Below are 21338 nucleotides of genomic sequence, written 5' to 3' on the forward strand. Positions count from 1 at the left end.
TCATGTGAAAGGTAACATCAGCTCATCAGTAAAAGAGCTGTTCCTAGGAGTTTTCCTGTACTCTGCCTTCAACTCCCATTGGGTGGGATGCCAATCTATTTCAAGGTTAACCCTTCCCGCTCTCGAATAAGTATGCATATTCTCCACACTGAGGAGGAGAATTGGTTTAACAATCCAGAGCTTTAGTCGGTGACCAATTCCTTGATTTGAGTGACCTTAATGTTTGATCCAGGGGTGATATTGTAAGAGAAATTAGATGCTTGTCACTCTCAGGAGTCAAAGGTTTAATAAGTGTTTGTTTAGCAATTTTTAATTGTTTAATTCTTGTGGAGGACAATGGATTCTGAGAATAGGAAGGGAAAGGCTTTGAGCTTTTCAGTGGATGGGAGGGATGTCAAAAACCAAAACAAAAGAAATTACAACAGCTTATTGGAATATAAGAAAACATCACATGGGGCCAATTGAGATTTCAAAGCTACCACAAGCAAACTGCCTAGGGGCTGAAATAGATGAGACATGTAATTGGTTCAGAGAGCAGTGCAGGTTTTTTAGCTGGAGAAAAATCAGGGGAGGAGAAAAGTCACCCGTCTTAATGTCAAAATTGGAAAATGTGTGCTGACCTCGTACTGAGTTATCGGCAAAACAAAATAATATGAGGGTTTGCAGCGATTTTTTCTTTCATTTTAGAGATCCCGAAGCACCATTTATTGGTCAGACAGGTGCAGTATCATAAATTTAGTTTGAAATGTTTATTTCTCCGGGAGAAAACTAAAGTGAAAAAAGTGAAAAGCGATAAAAAGAGAATTGTAAGTGGCTTTCATTTCGAAGAATATCATTTTAAGAGAGAGTCTGACCGTGAGGGAAGGGAAATGGTGACCAGCAACGGGAGATAAGGCTCTGAGAATCAGTAGGAGATTTGCAACGAAAGGGTAAACAAAGTGGGAGAGAGGAAAGAGCTCAGAAAAGAGGACAGCTATGTAAAACGGGCGTTGTGGTGGAGAGACAAGATTAGTAATGGAAGATTGTTACATCTGAGCAGCAAGTCTAAGGTAGTTATCAGATAAGTGCACCGCCCGAACTTAGATGAGCTGATAACTCCAGAACTGTGCAACTACATCTCACTGAAGGCAACGAAAGATAAAACTGCAACAAAATAGTCTATTTTATTGAATTATTGTTTCAATTTCATTTAGGCCATAAAGCATAGCTGTTCCTTTCCTTTAAGGATTATAGTGATACACATGACAATCCAAACGTAGTGGGAGCGATTTTGACCCGTCCACCTCTTCATCAAAGGATACAACTTCTGAAATTTGAGGATAATATTGGAAAACATCATCGGCCAATAATAATTTCTACGACCAAGTAAGCGAGTTGGACACCTCTGCTATCAGAATATTTGAATACTGTTTGACGTGCCGTTTTACATGAAAGAATGTTCAACTTGGCATCTCAAATTTACCTTTGTAGACTTAGTAGAAAGATTGGCTAGAGATTGATCCAGGGTAGAACCAAAGTAAGTCCCTATCCGAGGGGTTGCGCTTGAAACAAGAAAAATCTCTATAATGACTATTAGACTTACTATAAGTTTTTCTTTTTTTGCGAAAACTGAGTCATATTTATTGTACCAAGATGTATCCCATGGCGTTAATGTGTTTGTCTCCATTATCTGGAGTCACACGAGTCACACTCATCCTTGCCGTTGCTAACAATACCAATTCTGGCTTTAGAAAATCCACTCCTACTACAAACGACATTGAACCCTTCTTTGTTGCAGTTGTACTGTAATGAGCCTTGGGAACCAATCAACTCTTTCCACTTCTCACGACCCAGTGAGGTCGCGCGGTATTGGCCATCAGCAATCAGTGAGTACAGAGAGTCAGCTTGCTTGTGGATGACAATGAACCTGAACTGTTGGTCGATCTTCATACCGAGACAGATCTTGGAGAAGGATGCGTTCCAGTAGGTGGGTTGCTTTGATTCTTGTCCGTCGGACTCAGTCTCTCCTCCGGGAAGATTGTATACATGGTCATTTATCCAGTAATGCTTTCTATAATGGAAGGTGGTCTGAAATGTAGAAGGAATTCATTTTTTTTTTATTTACTCCGAATTAATGTATATTTGCTGTAGAAGTTCTGTCGTGTATCTGCATTTATTGATCCATTACTCATTTGTTTTAACGTTGAATTGACCTTGGTATTTACGACATCGTGTCGTGAAGACTAAGGTCATTTTTTTTTCCAGCACGGACCCGGCGCCGTAGATCAGTGCATGACATGTCTATCTGGTTATAAGGAGTTTTGATTTGTTTACATTTGCACGTCAATCAAGATTCATTGAAATGATAATCATTCGTGAAGTGAATGAAGGATGATAGACGTTGCTATTCTTTAAGGAAATTGGGATCTCTTTTTATATAGAAAAAATTGGAGTGTGGCTGTGTCACAATAAAAGTAACCTGATCCCCCGATAACATTCTGTAATATTCCTGTGATTCGTGATCCCTCCTCATTGGCAAGTTAATTGACACTAAATGTTCTGTACTCCTCCAAGAATCCTCCTCTACCTATCCCCCACCTTCATCGCTATTTAGGGGATGAGCAATGACAGCTCTTTAAATCAGTGTGATATCTACATATCCATTAACTAGTGTAGCACTTTAACTCACATAAGATATGTTCTATGTTCCGAACAGCTTTTAACCGAATTATGATCTTAATGGTGTGTATTTCTTACCTACCTGTTACATGATTTTAGAGACAGATATGTTAGAATGCATTTATAAATTCTTTTTCATCCTTTTTCAACAGTCACTACACACAATAGGTCTTGAACTAAGTCTGTTCTTCATGTATTACCGTCTCGATGAAAAACAAAAGGCATACATAAGTTACATGCACGATTTTAACTTGCAACGTTTTGAAAGAGAGAAGGTTTATACAAGAGATAATTATATAATTAAAGTATGCACCTCATTACCGGCAATCTTCATGACTGGCGTCCATCCTCCATCTCCACACCCAAAATTTCCCGTGTGAACGAAAACGGTCAAGGGTTGGGAGTCAACAAGAAGGGTACTTACACCGTTTTCATTGGATCTTCTGAATCAAAAAGGAAAAAAAAACACTACTAATAATGAAAACAATGGTGGTGAAATAAAACTTGAACTTATGAGAATAACGATAATAGCTACAACGGTGGCAATGAAAATGACAATGGGAAAGAAAGTGAGTGATAATAATAATAATGATTCAACAAATGAGCAAATGAAAAGTTGACCCTTCAGTCGTCAATATCTGCGGAATATAAAACACTAGCCTTCATAATAACAATGCTCGGTTGTTTGTTCTTGAATCAAACAGGTGTGCGAGGGCATATGATACTTTTCATTTCTTTTGTAAGGGCAGTAATGCATTCCACTGAAATGAATCAAGGTTTAAAGGAGGACTCTCTTGGCATATGGAATGTGGTTTGAAAATTGGGGTATATTCGGTGCCGTGATGGGCTTCAACTATATGCGGGCAAGCGCGATATTTGATGTACTATGAAAATAATGTCGAAAACCAATTCTACTTGCATGTCATGAATATCTTTACGCGAGGAAGCTCCTGCAAGAAGTTTTAAAATATCTTTGATTAGAATAAATTTTAATTTTTTTTTAGCTACATCTTAATCCGTCATTGGGAAACTATATTGACTGCAATCTGATGGATTGAAAGAAGAATTTTATCATTTTCCAAGCTCTGCTTTTTAGCTGGAAAGAGTTCTCAGTTTTCATTCATTTTAATTGGCAGTATGTATGTTGTCTTCAAATACATCATTGATAAGAAATAGCGTCAGGAGAGGATCGATTGTTGCTATCCTAATAAAACAATAGATGTTTTCATCCATTTTTAAAATTTCATACCTTTTTTAAGGCTTACCAAGTTTATTACCAGTTTTGTTTGAAAAATAGTTAATTATTTCGAAAGATATCAAAGACTCATGATTGGGCATTTAGTTTCAACTCTGGTTGACAATATTAACAGTATAAGTTGCAACAGATGCCACCTCGTAATTTTTTATTTCACCTGAAAATAACATTCATACGATTAAGAATCATCAATGGATGTGTTTCAGAGGCACTTACCAGTGAAAAAAAAAGGCTCAACGTTTACCTTTACATTGTCGTCCATTTCCAGTGAATCCAGGTTTACATGTACAGATGTAAGACCCTTTGATATTGTTGCAAAATTCATCAGAGCTGCATTTGTGTAGCCCACGAACACATTCGTTGATGTCTGAACAAAAAAATGCACAAATAACTATAAACAAATTATCGTTTAAAAAAACATAGAAGCAGCAACAACTGGAAAAACTACAATAAATGGGTAGGCCTCCTTTACATACTGTTTTTAATATGATAAACGTAGTTTTTGTTTTATCAGACAGTTCGAAAATAGAAAGTCTGCCTCCTTTGCTCAATATTCTCAAAAGTAACACTCACCCTCGCATTCTCTTTCACTCCCAGTGAATCCAGGTTTACATGTACAGTTGTAAGACCCTTTGGTATTGTTACAATAGGCATCAGGGCTGCAAGAGTGTGACCTTGCGACACACTCATCGATGTCTATAGATATAGAGCCGACAAACAATTGACGAAAATATATAAAAGATTTAAAAGGTCAGTAGCATTACTTGATATTCATATTTGATTTGGACAGCGTTAATATTTGTTGTTGAGAACATCAAACAGGTTTCTGTAGCCATACGACAGTCTTTCCTATAAAGGATGAATGAAATCAACAAACAGAGATGAGTAAATTGATCCAATTGATGCAAAAACACTTTGGTGATCAAGAACAAAATTTTTTAATGTGGTTTCGTCCATATATATATCTCTGCCCACGCACAGTTTCAAAACAAAAAAAAACAAAAAAAAAATACACAAATAAATAAAAACAAAATTATCGTACCAAAAAAAAAAACAACAAAAAACAAAAAGCACCAACAACTGTAAAACAACAATAATTGGGTAGGCCTCCTTCACATGCTGTTCTTAATATTGTAAACGTAGTTTTTGTTTTCTCATGACTACACATCATCTTTGCCTTTTACAGACTGAAAAAAATGTATTCAAAATGAATCGATCAACAACCACCTTGTAAGTCCTATGTTTCTAAGATAAACAAGTTTTAGCAATAGTGATTCAGAAAATTATGTAGACAGGTTTATTTCACATTTGACCACAGGTACCCAAACATCATGATAAATATCAAAGAGGATAGTAACGTAATGGCATAATTACCAATAGTGACTCAGAAAATAATGTGGACACGTATACTTAACTTTTAACCACAGGGAACCCAAACATCATGAAAATGTCAAAAATGATAGTACCGTAATGGAAAAAGATGAATACGAATGGATAGAAAATGACTCGTTGGTTATGTTTGAAGGCTTTTGTCGCAAATTTCCTTAAGCAATGTCGTTTATTAAGGGGATTTTTTTTTATTATTCTTAGCCTCGGTTTCTTATTAGCGAATTTTTGACATGCGTGGTTATCATCACCAGAAGTTAATTTGGATTGGCCCTAAATTAGAAAATGTTATTCTTGGGGTCATAAGTGTTGTGGCAAAGTTTCATGCTGTCATCACTAATTTGAACAATTCAGTGTTATTTTGTCGATAACAGCGGACTACACGAGGAGGCACAAGCACTATGTTTTCTCTTTATTATTATTTAATTTTATTTATTTATTTTGCGACCCACGGTTTTCCTTAGTTGCTGCCAAAATAATTTCCGTTACCAACACAGAGTAAAAGCTATAGAATGTTTAAGATCATCTAGAACCCAGCGTTTGCTTTAGGACTGCCCGTGTCAAGAAAAGCGGATCAGCTTAGAGTTGAGCAAGCTTTGTTTAACGATTAACAATGACAGCTTTAAAATACACGCTAAATTTTTCAAAATTTCCAATTATCATACGAGCGGCAGATTTAAACCATCGGCAAAACTGATGATAAGACAAATCCTCCCCGTGGGGGTGATTCTGGTAGTTTTTTTTAGGATGCAAATAGGCACCGTGGGGTAGATGGTAGGGTGACTGTAGCTTTCGTATCTGAAGTAAAGAGATGTCACCGTTTTTTCCTTTATATTGCTTAAAACTGGCGAGAGATATATTCAATTAGAGGCTTACTGTGCGATGCAAAGGTAATGGGAGCATGTGTAACCTGGTATTAACGTCCGAAGCCTATCACGCCGTTGAATCATGTAGAAGACTATCGTCATTTGCTCGAAACAGGTTGTGATGCTGGAGCAACATCATGGCCATCAGAAAGCGGGGGCGTAGACGCGTTGTGACCATCCGTCGCCTTTTTCTTCTCCACCAAGGCTCGTAGCTTCTTATTATCTGCTTGAACCTCTGCTAAACCAGTAGTTAACGACTGGACCGCACCGAGCAAAGAATTCAAAGTAGCTTGAATGGTTGAATCGTTCAGAGAAGCGTCCTGTGCTTGGGGGGCGGTGTCGTCTTCATCTGCTAACTCTTCTTCATCATCTGGCACCGGCCCGGGACACTGATTCATTAATGTGCGTGTATTTAAATTTCGCGCAACGTGAATCAGATTTTGTTCCTGATGTGCACAAAAAGGTTCATGTTTTCCTTCTTCTAGCGTGTGATTTAAACCTGGTAATAACGTTCGAAGCCTCGCGCGTCGTTAATTCATGTAGTTTCATGGGTATCATTCTCTTTCCGTATTTCAATTCAATGAAAGGAGTTAAAAAACAATGGCGAGTGGAAATAGTCGCATACGCTCGTCAATTTCTCCCATTTGACTCGAGTGTTCAATCCGAGTATATTTAAATTTCGCGCTTCGCAAGCACGGAAAACTGAATAATCTCCTCCCACAATTTTTTTTGTGTTTACACAAACCAACATCTATAGATACATATTCATCCTTTTGTGTGAGAGCAGGAGGTGAATTTTTTTTCGCATAGTCATGTTCTGCTCGTTTCTTTCTTTCTTTTTTTTTTTTTGCTCAACGGGTTCCGTGTATATTCAATCACGTTACTGACGCTGTCAAATTCATCTACCAAATTATTGGGCAATCAAATTTCGTGCTACGAAAGTTATCCTATTTTCCCAGTCTGCATAAAGTGCTGCGCAATCGCCTCCCATAATTTGCTTTCGCGCCATATTGAAAACAAACACAAAGTCATAACATCCGTATTCTGCAAAGGGAATATTTGGGAAAACGGTTGATAGCTTTATAATTTTAATAAAGACTGTTAGAATCCGTCGTAAAACTATGTTAGTTCAAGCAAGACCAGTTTTTTTCTCCGAAAGAGAATATAAAACAAAACAAAAAAAAAATCGCAACTCCTCCATTGTGAAACTCGTGAGTAAAAATATCACACCATCGTCGCCGCGCGTTTGATTGAAAACGAGAATAACTTAAAATAGATGTTCTCTCAAAAACTAGATATAATTTCCTCGGTCAGTACATCTTGTGTCATCAACATCGTTGCAAGAATTCTGTGCTTCTGTAAAAAAGGAATCCCCTTCTTAGGCAGACATGTTGGTTCTAGAAAGTGAGTGCCTCCTTAGAAAACAGCTGTGCGCCAGCGCCTGCTCTCTGCGAAAATTTGGGGAAGCTGTTGATAGCTCCTTACTTTTAACAAAGATTGTTAGAATCCGCTGTAAAACTCTGATAGTTTTTAATGGGAGAGACTTACTTTTAAGCAAGTCCCGTTTTTTTCAAAAGTAAATAAAAAACCTCGCACCTTCTTTAGTGTGAGACTTGTGAGTGAAAAAATATCACACCCTCATCTTGCCACGCATTTGATTAAAAACGAAAATAACTCAAATACATGCTCTCTACATGCGGCCCACCCTGCACATGATTTCCTCTCCAGGTCATTTTTACTCATGCGTTATTAAGAAAAATTCGCCTTAGAAGACAAAACGGGAAAATTTATCAAGTAATAGATTCCCGAGTTTCCTGTAGACATATTTAAAATTCCCAATCAAATTCACAATCCCATCCCGGAAAATCCAATGTCATGCTATTAGGATCACGACCTGCCCTTACAGCTGTAATTGACACTATCATTGACATTTACCTACAAGATCAAAGATTGAATGAAGTAGACTCCTATAAATATTTAGGTGTATATGTAGATAGAAATCTATCTTGGGATTATCACATGAAATATATCTGCCAGAGAGTATACCCAAAGCTAAGAATGCTAAACACAATTTCTAGCTTTTTATCTCAGGATATTTTATTGTTAATTTATAAGCAAAACATTTTGCCCATCATAGATTATGGGTCAATGACGTGGTTAGATTGTTCTAAAACAGTATCTTTAAAGATTGAGCGATTGCAGAACCATGCCATGCGTTCAATATTGAATACCAATAGGAAAACTTGCTCACAAAAAAAGCGATATAAGTTAGGTCTTCTTACTTTAGGAAATCGTAGGCGTTTTTTGCGTGCCGTATTGTCTTTTAAGATTGTACATAATCTTAGTTGCCCTGATCAACTGGTGGATTATCTTATACGTAGATCTCGTATGCATGATAGAAATTTACGTGATGAGACTTTATTGCATCTTTCCAGGGTCAACACGAAAACTGGCCAAACAACTTTTCAGTATTCTACAACAGCAGATCGGAATAGTTTTCCCAAATGCATGGGGGATATAACCTCTTTGAAGAGATTTAAGACTGAGTTATATGGTTATTTTAGAGATTTAGATGTTGAATCGCATCATTGTTCGCTAGCTAAGTTTTATGGTTGATTTTTCTCCAGTAGTCGATATTTTATTCATAGAAATAGAAGTTATAGAGTATTTTATTATAGCTACACATGGGTTAATACCAGCTTTTATTACGGTACTAGCTGATCCATTTTGTAGGGTAACTAAAGTTATTATTATCATATTATTACAATATCTCTGACTAAGAGCGTCATCTGGTTTTTGTGTTTGGCTTGAATAAATATGTTTGTAGAGTAATAATTATTTTCGTATTTCACCTGTGCGCCTCCGTGACAAACACTTTTCATTAGGATTTTTGACATGTTCATGCTACTAGAATTGTTTTTTGTCCGAAAACGTTTCGATGGACCTGATACCCACAAGGTTCAACCAGAAATTGTACTTTCCGTGGCATATTTTTCTCCAACATCTTGGGGCTTTTAGTTATAGGACCAATCACAGCGAAAAAATCAGACGATACTTTAAAGATTCGACACACTGCGGCAACAATAAACTTTATTGAAACTGTGAATTAACTACCATGTTCTAACCGTTTTTAGCAAATCACGCTAAAAAACGGGCACTAATTAACAAATAGAGAAGTATTGGCTGTGCTCTGTTCTGTTATAAAGTACGTAGGAAGCGGCTAGAGCACGAAAGAAGTGTAGGGAGAAACGCGAGACGTAGTTGTTTTAATAACGTAAATTACGGCGCCTGGTATGTTTACAAACCTTTGTTTGATTCTTCTGTTGCTACTTGACGGCTCGCTTCAGTTCCGAAATTTCACTTTCAATTATCGGGAAAAAGCTAAAAAGAAGTCCCGGAAAAGCTCGAACATAGTACAGTTTGGCAGATGGCGTGACAGCTTTAGCTCAGCTCTATGCTCCATACTCTCCTAGAGCACGCTCTTTCAACCAATGACAGTGCGCGTTATATCCGAACTTTATTATAAATTAAATTGAATTCAATGAATTTCATATCTCTTTAACAGTTTAAATGTGTGGTTACTGTATATTTAGGGCTTTTTCACGACCGTTTGCCTGGACTGTTTTGTCGGAATAAGATGTCTCCAAGGTGAAACAAGCGTGGTTTACGGACTTAAAACAACAGTGTAGTTTTATTGCACCAATATGTACCCCATGGCTTTGATACTCTTGTGTCCATTATCTGAAGTTCCCTTCGGTGCCTCGTTTCCACAAGATTTTGCGTCTTTAGGGTGACTTCCCGTACCAAATCCAATCAAAGAGTCACACGAGTGGCAGTCGTTCTGGTCATTGCTAACAATACCAATTCTGACCTTAGAACGATCAGTTCGACCACTAAAGGCATTGAATCCTTCCTTGTTACAGTTGTGCTGTAAAGAGGCGTCGCTGCCAATCAACTTTTTCCACCCGTCACGACCCAGCGACGTGCTTCGGTATTGGCCATCAGCAATTATTGAGTGCAGAGAGTCAGCCAGCCTGTTGACAACAATAAATCTGAGCTGTTGGTTGATCTTCATTCCAAGACAGATCTTGGAGAAGGATGTGTTCCAGTAGGTGGGTAGCTTTGATTCTTGTTCGTCAAACCCAGTCTCTCCTCCTGAAGGGTTGTATTCGTTTTTATCAGTCCAGTAAGATTTTTCAAAACGGAAGGTTTCCTGTAAAAGGATAAGAGCTCATTTGTTCTCGTTTTGTAAATAATATCAGCAATTACAATAACAAGCAATTTGACCTTTATCTGTTGCTTCAAAAGAAAGCTGTTGTTTAGTCGATCTGATCAAAACCATAAGATAAGATTCTAGTCAGGATCACTAATTATAACTATAAAATAACCACACTTTGTTAAATGGATATTTAATGATGCATTAATTTTTTTTCATCGTAATTACTCCAATAACCTGCATGGTAACGGAAGGTGGTCTGAAATAGAGAAGCAACTAATTTTTAAATTTTTTTTCTCCGAATTGATGGGTTTTCTGCTGTCGACGTCCTGTAGTGGATCTGCTTTTAACCGAATTATGATCCCGATGGTTTATATTTCTTATCTAGCTGTTACATGATACCAGAGACAAATATGTTAAGATAATTAAGACATTCTTTTTCAGTCACTACACACGAGTTTTGAAATTTACGTTGAACAACGTCTGTTCTTCGTGCATTACCTTCTCGATTAAAAAAAAAAGGCACACATGTGGAAGAGGCACGTTTTTTAACTTGAAAAGTTTTTAAAGAGAGCGAGTTTATGCACCAGATGAATTATTTAATAAAAGTGTGCACCTCTCTGCCGTCAATTTTCATGACTGGCGTCCATCCTCCATCTCCACACCCAAAATTTCCCATGTGACAAAAAACGGACAATGGTTGGGAGTCAACAAGAAGGGTAACCACACCACTCACATTGGATCTTTTGAATCAAAATGAAAAAAAAAAAGAAAAGGAATACAACTAATAATAAAAACAATGATGATGAAATAAAACTTGAGCTTATAAAAATAGTTATCATAGCTACAACGGTGACAATGAAAATGATAATAGGAAAGATACTGAGTGATAATAACAATAATGATTCAACAAATAAGCAAATGAAAAGTTGATCCTTCAGCAAAAGACGACGTCAAAAACTGCAGAATATCAACAACAGCCTTTTTAGCAACAAGGCTTGGTTATTTATCCTGGAATTAAACAGGTTTCTGGGGGCAAAGGATATTTTTCACTTCTGTGAGGAGAGTAATACACTCCACCAAAGTGAATTTAATTTAGACGGACTTTCTTCGCGTATGGAATGTGGCTTGAAAATTGAGTTATATTCGGTGACGTGATGGACTTAATAATAATAGATAATAAATAATCGGATATCAATTCTACTTACATATCCTTGTCATAAATTTCTTTACACGAAGTAGCTTCTGGAAGTAGTTTAAAAATACCTTTGATTAGAATTATAAAATTATATTGTCTCTCGTGTGTTAGTATATTTTTTCTTCCTGGCTGAACTGAAACATTTTCTTTTCTAGAGGACTTTCTTGAGTGGCATGCATGCATGTTACTTCAAATCGTACAAAAGAAGAGAGGGTATCATTATCATTGATAATAATTATTTCCATCCAGTCTTTAAAGTTACTAATTAACTGATGGCTCTCCAAGTAACTAAAGTAACTTGTGTTTGAAGAGTGATTAATCATTCTGCTCTTTTTCCTGCTCAAATTTCATGGTATCAACCCACGAAATACTCTTCTAATTTCATATATTTGTGAATTCATGCTCTGTTTGCTATGTGCTTTGCGTTACGCGTTATGGTTAATGCAGTGCGTTGACATTTTCATCAGAAAGTTCTTTCATAGGAACCCCTCTTAACTTAATGTGTACAAAAGTCAACGTTTGCATGTACCTTTGCATCCTTGGCCATTCCCAGTGAATCCGGGCTTGCATGCGCAGTAGTAAGACCCTTTGGTATTGTTGCAAAAGGCATGGGGACTGCAATTGTGAATCCCTTTGGCACACTCATCGATGTCTGAAGACAACAAAAGAAACAGGAAGAGAAGGAAACAAACAGATGAATTAGTGGGTCAGGTGGAATTGCAGGTAATCATTTGCTTTTCTTTTCAATCTCATTAGTACTAAATCAAATGTATTCGTATGTAGGTTTATTGTAGTTATATTTTAATCCACTTCACTTACAAACAATTAGAATTACTTTTTAAATCTTAGACGCCAGTTTCAGATTTAAGAAAAAAGCATGTAAGTTTACTTTCCTCTGTGGGTCTCTCTCTTTCATTCTCTCTTTGGTTTTTTTTTTTTTTTTTTGCTTAGAAATGCTGATGTAAATGACACATGTTCATTTAGTTAGTGTTCGACTTGAATGCTTCTTAATAATTGAATTGAAGATCTCACTTGAACGATATAAAGGATTTTTTGTTTATCTGTTTGGCACCTCGGACCTTTATATCCGGCAGGACATAGACACTGATAAAGTTTGTCTGTAAAACTGCTTCGACAAGTGGCGTTGTTCGCGCAAGGATTGTCAGCACACATGTTCTTCCGAAGAAAGAGAGAGATAAAAAAGAACTTTCACGCTCAGTATAACACGACTTAGCCCAAACAGCGTACTATGCAAGGGTGTTGAAAAGTCACTAATGAGCTGCTTTTGCAATATTCACTTAAGAGAAACTTATACAATAGCCATTCGATTCAAAGATTGTTTTTCTGTGGAGTTAGGTCGTGGTTGGCACACCTAAGAATATGAAGGGATGAACAAATGAAATGAGTGAATAGAGAAGTAAGCGAATTAACGAGAGAGCGAGTGAAATGATAATCGGAAAAAGCACATCTCATTCAGTCTTGAAGGAAGACTAACGTTCACTCCGGAAGAAGGCACGGGTAATTATTTTAATCCCAATTGAAGTTACTGATTATTCATCTTGGATGACGCTTCCTTAATTAAGGCTGCAATTCATATATTATAGAGTGTTTCCTCGGACAGGCTGCTTTGAAATATGAAAAAACACAGAAGAGAGTCCTTACCACGATGTGATAGTGATATGAGCTTTCGTTTTGTCTGAATTCCTTGGGGTTGCTGTACTTATCAGATGACAATAACTCGCACCACAGTCTTATTTCGAGGGCCAAGTTCACAGAAATACAAGAAGGGTGTTGAAGGCATCTCATGGTACACTCCAAGTCGTCGTGCACCGAGAACATTCCAACTCGAGGCACATTCAAATAACGGAACTCATCTATAGAAAACAGACCTCGTCTAACGTCTGTTACTCGGTGGTCCGCAGTGTTGTTTTCTGATGATCAGGACAATGGAGCATTTTCAGCGGATAGCTAAATACATCTGTTACAATTTTTTAATGAGGTACTTTTTTTATAATTTAGCAAATATTTTGTTCCGTTACTTATTCAATCACAACTCTTCCCAAAAACTGCTAGGGTAATGCATATTAAAGAAGTTAGTAAATACCACACCTTTTTCTTAAATGCGAATTTGATCTTAGGGGCGTATGCATAAATGTTATAATATCTTTTCAGTCTTTCCTGCAAACGCTTCCCTAAAAAGCGCTCTCTCTTTTACGCTGCACAATTAATATCATTTTTCTTTTAAAATTTGGAAAGTTAAACTACTAAACTACTACACTTTTATTTCAATGCGACTCAGTAAACTATAAGACCGCGAAACAGCTCTAGTCTCAACTATGATAATCTGCAGAAAAGAAGTATTTCCTTCTGTTTTTCAGTCAAGCGGAGGCAAACGTGAGGCAGCGCAAAGGACGGATAACACGCGAAGAAAGAGACGGAAAAAAGAACTAAATAACTAATTAAGTAAATAGGATTTAGTATATTTTTTCTTACTGAATGCTATATAAGTCACAACCATACACCTAGTGCCGCTCTCGCTGACAGCGGTCCTCTCGACTTTCCGTCGAAAGTAAAGGTTTCCTTTTTCTTTTTTTTTCTTTTTTTTTTGCCCATGAAAAGGGGTCAGGGCATGTTTCATAAATAGTTATGTCGCTACAAGCCAAAGTTTATTTTTGGTTAGACCACCCAGTTTTTAAGAAAGAATTCTAAAAATACAGGCGTAAATCGGGCCAAAAAAGCATATCAGTGCATAGTACTTACACCAACGAGGTCACCGTTTGCCTCAAAACCGCAGGTATCTCTCTAACTTTCATCTACTAACATCTTTAAAACAACGCAAATCCGCGTGTTTGCTCAATTGCGCTCGAGATATCACTTTGACCACCTAAACTTTGTTTGTTTATCTTCTATGCTGAAGATTTTAGGTTTCCGTAACAACTGGATGGAAAATGAATCCCAAGTTGTTCTAAAACGTCGCATAAACATGATCCGTGTGGTAACGCTTCCTTGACTTACAAAGTAAAAAAAAGTGACTGGATGGCGACTCCTCGATAATCATGATCGTTGAATCAGGCCAGGAGCCACGCCCAGTGTGGAGAAGATCAAAATTAAAAATTGATACTCTGGTCCTTACAGACATTCCCCGTTGCTTACAAGGACACACAAACAAGCAAAAATATGTTTCGGTGTTATTTACAAACAACACGCTTACACTCTGAAAGAATTCTTGCAGTTTCTTCTGATAATTTGCACGGAACGCAATAAACTGGCCCTCCTTTCGGGAAAATTGTTTCCATCATTAATTATTTTATGCTGTTATGGACCACAATATTCCTGAATATTCCTATACTAAACATTTAAAATAATATCCGGCTTGATATATAGTGTGATGTGTTATGCTAATTTGTTTCCCTCTTTTGCTGGTATAAAAGGTGAAACCAAACACCAGCTAATGCAACGAATTAGAATCGAAAGTTATAAAATTAATTGCTGGTTTTCAGTGTCACGCCATTCAAAATAGATCAAAATAAAAAATAAAAACCGTTCAATCGATTTAGTCTAGAATCTGGAAATAGAAAGAAGCTAGATATGTAAAGACTCTCGCCAAGATTCAGGTCACAGCAATTTTTCTTACGGAAGATATGAGGAGAAACGTTTTTCCCAAATTTATAGAGATTTGTATGGAGCCGCCATGCTGGTGCCCACCTAGATGGGCACCAACATGGCGGCCGAAAACCAGCAGAAACATCTGTCACTGAGTTTTGCTACAAAAGCGTGAATTTATCTCTCTAAGAACTCATAAACGTAACAATAATACTTTATTCTAATGCAAGAACTGTTCAGATAGCTGAATTTCCCTAAATAAGTCACCTTTTAAACCAACATAACAGCTCTCTCGCTCGTCATGTAAAGGCCACGTCACGCAAAAGCTTAGAAATTCAAGAGTAGTCTATCACTAAACCAAGAACCCATTTGGAGTGAAAATTTGTCTGAATATTAGTTTTTAGCTGCTCTAATACATCATGAAAGTAAAATCTCAGGAGGATCAATAGTTCTGAAGTCTGAAATTTAGTGACGTCACGTGAAAACCAGCAATTGAAGAATTTTACATTTTACAAATAATTTCATCTCTCGAGATGTTTACCTGTTTCATGGAAGGCAAGTATTATGATGGCTGTGGGAGATGGTTGCAAATATTATAATGGATTACAAGTCATTACAGACCATTGAGATTGTTGCGTAGACTATCCTAAAAGGTGTTTAGTGAGCGGCATGAGTCTCTTAGCCGAGACGAAACACTAAGGTTATATTCAAAACAGAAGGATATGGAAAGCTTATAGTTTGAGAAATTCTGTTGGTCAGCATGTCATGTGATCACGTCATGTATAATAAACAAACCTAACTGTCTTCAATAAAACTCTCATTACTGTTACAAAGGATAACAGTCGAATTAACGCTTGTATGAAAGTCTATCCTGGTGTTTACTCAGCTCAGATGGTAGTCCAATTGAAAAAGGTGTTAATTAACCAAAACTATAATGATTGGAAGATATTTCACCGCTGTGTTGTGTTTTTCTGACAGCTAATTATAATTCTAAATCAACATCTCACTATGTCATTTAACTAGACGAGCTGGAATTTGACAGTTCCGCTTTTCTCTTTCGTCTAGCGGTTGTGTCTTTGAGACAGCTAATTATAATTCTAAATTAACACCTCGCTAAGTATGTAAAATAGGACGAGCTTGAATTTGACAATTCGGTTTTTTTCTTTCGTGGAACGGTTATGTTTTTGAGACAGTTAATAATAATTCTAAATTAACACCTCACGAGCTTGAATTTGACAGTTCGGCTTTTCTCTTTCTACTAACAGATATAAACTGTAGATTTTCTTAAGAGAATTTTCTTAAAGTACAATTTGACTGGCTAAGTCGAGAGCCGGAATCTCCGGAAAAAAAAAAAAGAAAAAAACAGTTGAAAGTGGCAATTTGTGGAGAGCTTGTGTCGGCAAAGGAATAAGAGTACTGCATTTTTACTACTTGGCAAAAGTTATGAAGATACTTTTTACGCCATGAATGCCTAGTTATGTTCATACTGCAACATTTGTTCTCATGCGCAAACGAAAATAAACGGCTGGAAATGGGGCCCATCCTTTTTGAAGTTTTACCTTTAGTACTGATCTTTCGAAATATCCTCGCCATATTCTTAAACATTTTTGCAAATCCGCTCTAATTTACCCTAATCTAAATATCACTTTTGCATTTTTGAAAAGAATTTTCGCGAGAGTCATGAGGAAGATGTAATTGTAATTGCATGTAATTTTAATTGTAATTGCTTGTAATTTTAAACAAATTGACGTTTCCCTTCTTTAGCTCATACGTTTGTGATGATCAATGTCTGAAAAGCTCTCACATCAGTTAAAAAAGCAAAACAAAGCACACACACATTTGCTGTAAGTGGAAAAATTGTACTCATAGGTGCAACCTTAAATAGTCCTGGCCATAGGCAGTTTTGTCTTTACCATGAAACATGACGTCAAGGTCCAATTTTTAAAAAACTAGGCTAGCCCCACATTTTAATCCCACATTTTTTTTATGACATTTATGGCCCTCTAGACTCAGTTCACATGAAAAAAGCACACAAAGAGCTTTGCGTCAAACAATTAGAAGAGCAGTTTGAATGGCGTCGGCTGAAATGTATGGGATACATGATTTAAGTTGAGCTCTAATGACTTCATTATTTGGGACGGTTGAAGACACACAATCAATCATTGAAATACTCTTCTTCTGAACTAGATTTCCTAGTTTTCTGCATCGTATTTCCTTAAACCCGAATTTTCTTAGGTAATTCGAGTTAAAATTTATTTTTGGATGCATATTATTATCAGGTAAAGGTATTGCATTATAGAATTCCATTTCTGCGTGACATTGCGTAAAACACTTGTCGAATTACCTTATTAACACTGGTTGGTTTGGTGCTGCTAACTTCTTGTAGCACACAAATATATTCTTCCTAATTTCCAGCAACATTTTGTAAAACTTCAAGTTCTACACAGGAGGCAAAAAATTAAAAAAAAAACACATTTCTGTTAAGTCGGTTGCATATCTTTCTAATTACGTATGGAAATATAATTCCAGAAATATTTCTCGGAGGAAAACGAAAAGGAAAGTGATCTTGATGAAGGAAATGGAATCCACTTTCGGACGATTCGACGCTTTTACGAAGTAGAGCGTCGGACTGGCGTGGAGGAAGTCGAGGGTTCAAGCTCCGGACCGGGCCAACACTCAGGGTCGTAAAATATTGAGGAGAATGTGCTGTCTTTGTTTTCTCTTCTCTGAAATGGTTAACAGGGACGTTAAAGAACCAACGCACTTCTCGCATAGAGTAGGGAAGGAAGCTCACGGTGTTGCGGTCTGGCCATGTCATTGTATACACAGACCTCCATTTAAACCAGCTCTCGTTTCAACTCGTTTTTTACAGACACGGTTTTTTAAGCAAGATCACTTCTAAAGACTTTTAGACTAAAAGGCCTGTTTAAGGAATTTTTATGAATTTCCTGAAGTGAAAGGAATGATTTCTATATTGGAAAGTAATTTAAAATTTGCAAAAATTCACATTTACGCTTGTGACGTCGCCCATATCATATGATTGTGTGAAAGACCATTACGATTGTTAGATTGTTTAAGTAGACAAAATATTGGTCTCAAAACTATTGGTCTTCATTTATATTTAGTTGGCCATTAACATCAATCTTGTTTACTCTTTCAAATTCCGAGAGGATGGGTCTTTTGAAATGAAAAATTTGTCATTTCTTGAAATTATTTTGTTTCCTCAGACAACTGGTCGTTTTTCTACAGAGAAAGGATATCTTTCTGAAAGATGCAAATTAGGAAATAATGTAAAATGACTTTGATAGTAAGAATATGACGAATCCCTAGTCGCATTGTCTAGATATTGAACTCTACTAAGACAACTGTTCATCCTGTAATGTATCAACGACTCCAAAAGTGTTGATATAGAGAGACGATTTCGATGGACTTAATCGTTAGCCGCAAAATAATGCATCTGTTCAGCGTAGAACTGACAGATGTTAACCGTTAGTCGTAAACAAAGTTAACCTTGAAAATTCCAATTCTTAACCTTGGCGGAAAGAAATAAAACAGTGGCCTTAACAAAGCCAAAATTTAACTGTTAGCTATAAAAGCTATCACCCCACTGAGACCTACAAGTAAACAAAGTTATACATTATCGCGGAAATTAGAAAAATCTTACCCGAAAAACAGTTGTTGCTAGTAATAATAAGAAGATCTAACGGAAATTGGAAGACAGCACATGATCGATGATTTACGTGAGGAACTATGGTGGTCATCCGTAAAGAGAAAGAACTCCAGGCTTATAAAATTGGCGTCAATTTCAGTTTTTATTCCTATAGCATTTGCACCCACCCGTGCGACGAACTATTTGATATTCTGCTGATCGCAATTTGGCTGGCTTGTTATAAATGTAAAAAATAATCTCTTAAACAACTTTCAATGTATGACTATTATTACTGTGGAGTATCAGCCAAGGAAAACTATTCCTCGTGTTGCCGTATGCACCCAAAGTAAAGATAAAAACCAGGCACAAATTAAGTCGCTTTTCCTCTATCTTTTGATATTATCGACACCAACTTGATTTTTTCAACTATATTGCACATGTATGCTCAACGTGATGCAATTTCGAGAAAAACAGCTTTGAACAAGTGGCAGCTTTAATATTCGCATGAACCTACTCGCCCCGCTTGTTAACCAGCATCCCAATGTTCGAAGGTAAATAAGAAATTAAATGCTTTCAAAGGCTGTTTAGGTATTTGCATATAAGAGGTGATTGTTTTTCAGCTCCTGCAGACTGCACAGTACAGTCAATAAACATGGTATTCTAAATAGCTTTTAATCTGAGGCACATGGGAAAGTTGAAAGAATTCCTCTTAAGAGGGTCTTAGCGGGGCTAACCATCAAACGAAAAACGGCAAAGCAAATTAGCCGTTAGACGAAAATAATGACAATTTTTCACCGCAAGTGATTAAAAAAAAAGTTAATCATAAATATGTTTTTGCGCAACGGAAAAAAGTTAAATGATAGCTGTGAAATAGCCAAAAATTTAAACGTTTACTGTAGATAGCCATCACCCAAGTTAGACTGGCTAAAAAATGGTTGGATGCAAAAGTTTCCAAATGAATTATTTACAAATTCCTTTTCTAGCCTTCTCTTTGTTGTGTTAAGCCCGCATAAGGTTTTATATTGATCGAGGTGAGAATTAGGGTAAAATATTAAAGTTTATTTTAAGAAAATACAAGAATAAGAAAGGATTGAACAAACTGAAACAAGGAAGAGAATGATGACGAAAAATAACGTTCAGCAGACAATCCTGAAAGTGCGTGGAAATGCGATTTAGAAATATTTTTTACTAACACACACTGCTATGAAGATTTTCCGGTGAAATGTTTGTGCAATGTGATTGATGTAAGATTGCAGAAACTGATTTAAATTTACTTTACATCCAAACGGTGTAAATGATTGAAGATAAAAAGAAGATAAAAAATGGGTTTTATATGCAAGATATCTAATCGCTTGGAGATGTAATCGTTTTGGAACAATTGAGATACAGAGCATGAATATCATAAATCTTCGCCATGACGTTTTGGGAAAAACGGTACATGGAAAAGCGTTGTGCACGTTTTTGGTTTTCGTTTCTACTGGTATTGAAAGGCCCGCCCCATCTACGGCGGAAGGGATCTAGGAGTACTACTGGAAGAGGGATAAAAATTTAAGAAAAACGTAAATTAAACAAAGGATATGATAAAACATTTACCTGAAGAACAGTTGGTTGCCGTGAAAATAGAAGGCAAGAGAGAGAAAATGAGATGACGCTTGAAATTAGCGGACATAACGGATGGCTGAGGCACTCGGTGAAGTTTAGCTTTGCTTGCACTTTAACTTTCCAATTTAAGTCGTTCTCAAGTTGCATGTACTGCCGCAACTCGAATCTGTTTTCAAACGTTGCCCAATTGGGTGGTGCAATAGACTTCCAGCCTCCATCTGTCTGAGAGATCTTGGGGTTCATTGGCTCTTTATTAGGTTCTAGCCAATTGTAGCGGCCTGTTAGGGAGATGTTTTCTTCTTTTTAGATAATTTTATCACAAAGGGACTGAAAAAGAAAGCAGAATGGGTTTCTCATTAAATTTCAGAGGCTTCGCCCCTCGAAGAATTGGAAAATTCAAATGCGTTCAAATGCCTTTCCGTGTAGTTTGGAACACTTCTTAAAAACTGTATATTTTGCCACTTGAAAAGAATCATCAGCCTTTTCTCGATGTTTTTCAAACTTGCAAAGTAGTAAACGACGCCCATAATGAACATGTGTGCCTAAGTTCGTGTCTCATTCTTCCTTTTTTTTTTTCCAGAGGGTTTGTTTGTGCGTGTGTGTGGGTGCACCAATACACAGTTAGGAGGACATTCATACGAAACGCACTTCTGCAAAATGGGGTCTGTTTAATTTATGGGTACATTTTCGGGCTCTCGCAGAAAAAGGTCTCTTCAATACGTAACTATTTCAAAACAGACCGTTATAACGAGGACCCTTAAATCAAGATCTCAATGAGTGGGGGAGGGTGTAGCGCTTACGGCGACCAAAAAATCTAATTCATGAGATTCCAAGCGGTGTCGCTCCAAGCAGCGGTTAACGAGGTGTTTGTTTCCATATGCAACCCGACGTGTTGATATCTTAAT

The 21338-nt window shown here is 36.9% G+C and overlaps 1 protein-coding gene and 1 pseudogene across 2 annotated transcripts; both read right to left on the reverse strand.

Moving 5' to 3' along the window:
- Nucleotides 1-1665: 1665 nt before the first annotated feature.
- LOC149042505 (uncharacterized) lies at nt 1666-20614 on the reverse strand. The gene is made up of 9 exons (XM_089213602.1): nt 20425-20614; nt 13242-13510; nt 12645-12755; nt 12109-12235; nt 4487-4609; nt 4158-4280; nt 3578-3608; nt 2972-3101; nt 1666-2067 (listed from the first exon to the last, which is right to left on the reverse strand). The coding sequence occupies exons 1-9, from the start codon at nt 20498-20500 to the stop codon at nt 1666-1668; spliced, it is 1392 nt and encodes a 463-aa protein (XP_089069728.1). The 5' UTR covers nt 20501-20614.
- Nucleotides 6358-11060, reverse strand: LOC149042506 (putative skeletal organic matrix protein 5 pseudogene; annotated as a pseudogene). Its single transcript, XR_016188295.1, has 2 exons — nt 10998-11060; nt 6358-10378 (listed from the first exon to the last, which is right to left on the reverse strand). The product of XR_016188295.1 is annotated as a putative skeletal organic matrix protein 5 pseudogene (transcript).
- Nucleotides 20615-21338: the final 724 nt, after the last annotated feature.

This window comes from Pocillopora damicornis, chromosome 7, assembly GCF_964200805.1.
Source record: "Pocillopora damicornis chromosome 7, jaPocDami1.2, whole genome shotgun sequence".
Taxonomy (NCBI): Eukaryota; Metazoa; Cnidaria; class Anthozoa; order Scleractinia; family Pocilloporidae; genus Pocillopora; species Pocillopora damicornis.

Bases quoted from the DNA above. Each gene is read 5' to 3' on its own strand.
- LOC149042505 (XM_089213602.1), bottom strand. From the start codon at position 20,500: ATGTCCGCTAATTTCAAGCGTCATCTCATTTTCTCTCTCTTGCCTTCT. The intron at 13,511-20,424 runs GTAAATGTTTTA...CCTGATCATCAG, and splicing joins GGCAACCAACTGTTCTTCAG to AAAACAACACTGCGGACCAC. The intron at 2,068-2,971 runs GTGCATACTTTA...TCTACATTTCAG, and splicing joins TGAAGATTGCCGGTAATGAG to ACCACCTTCCATTATAGAAA.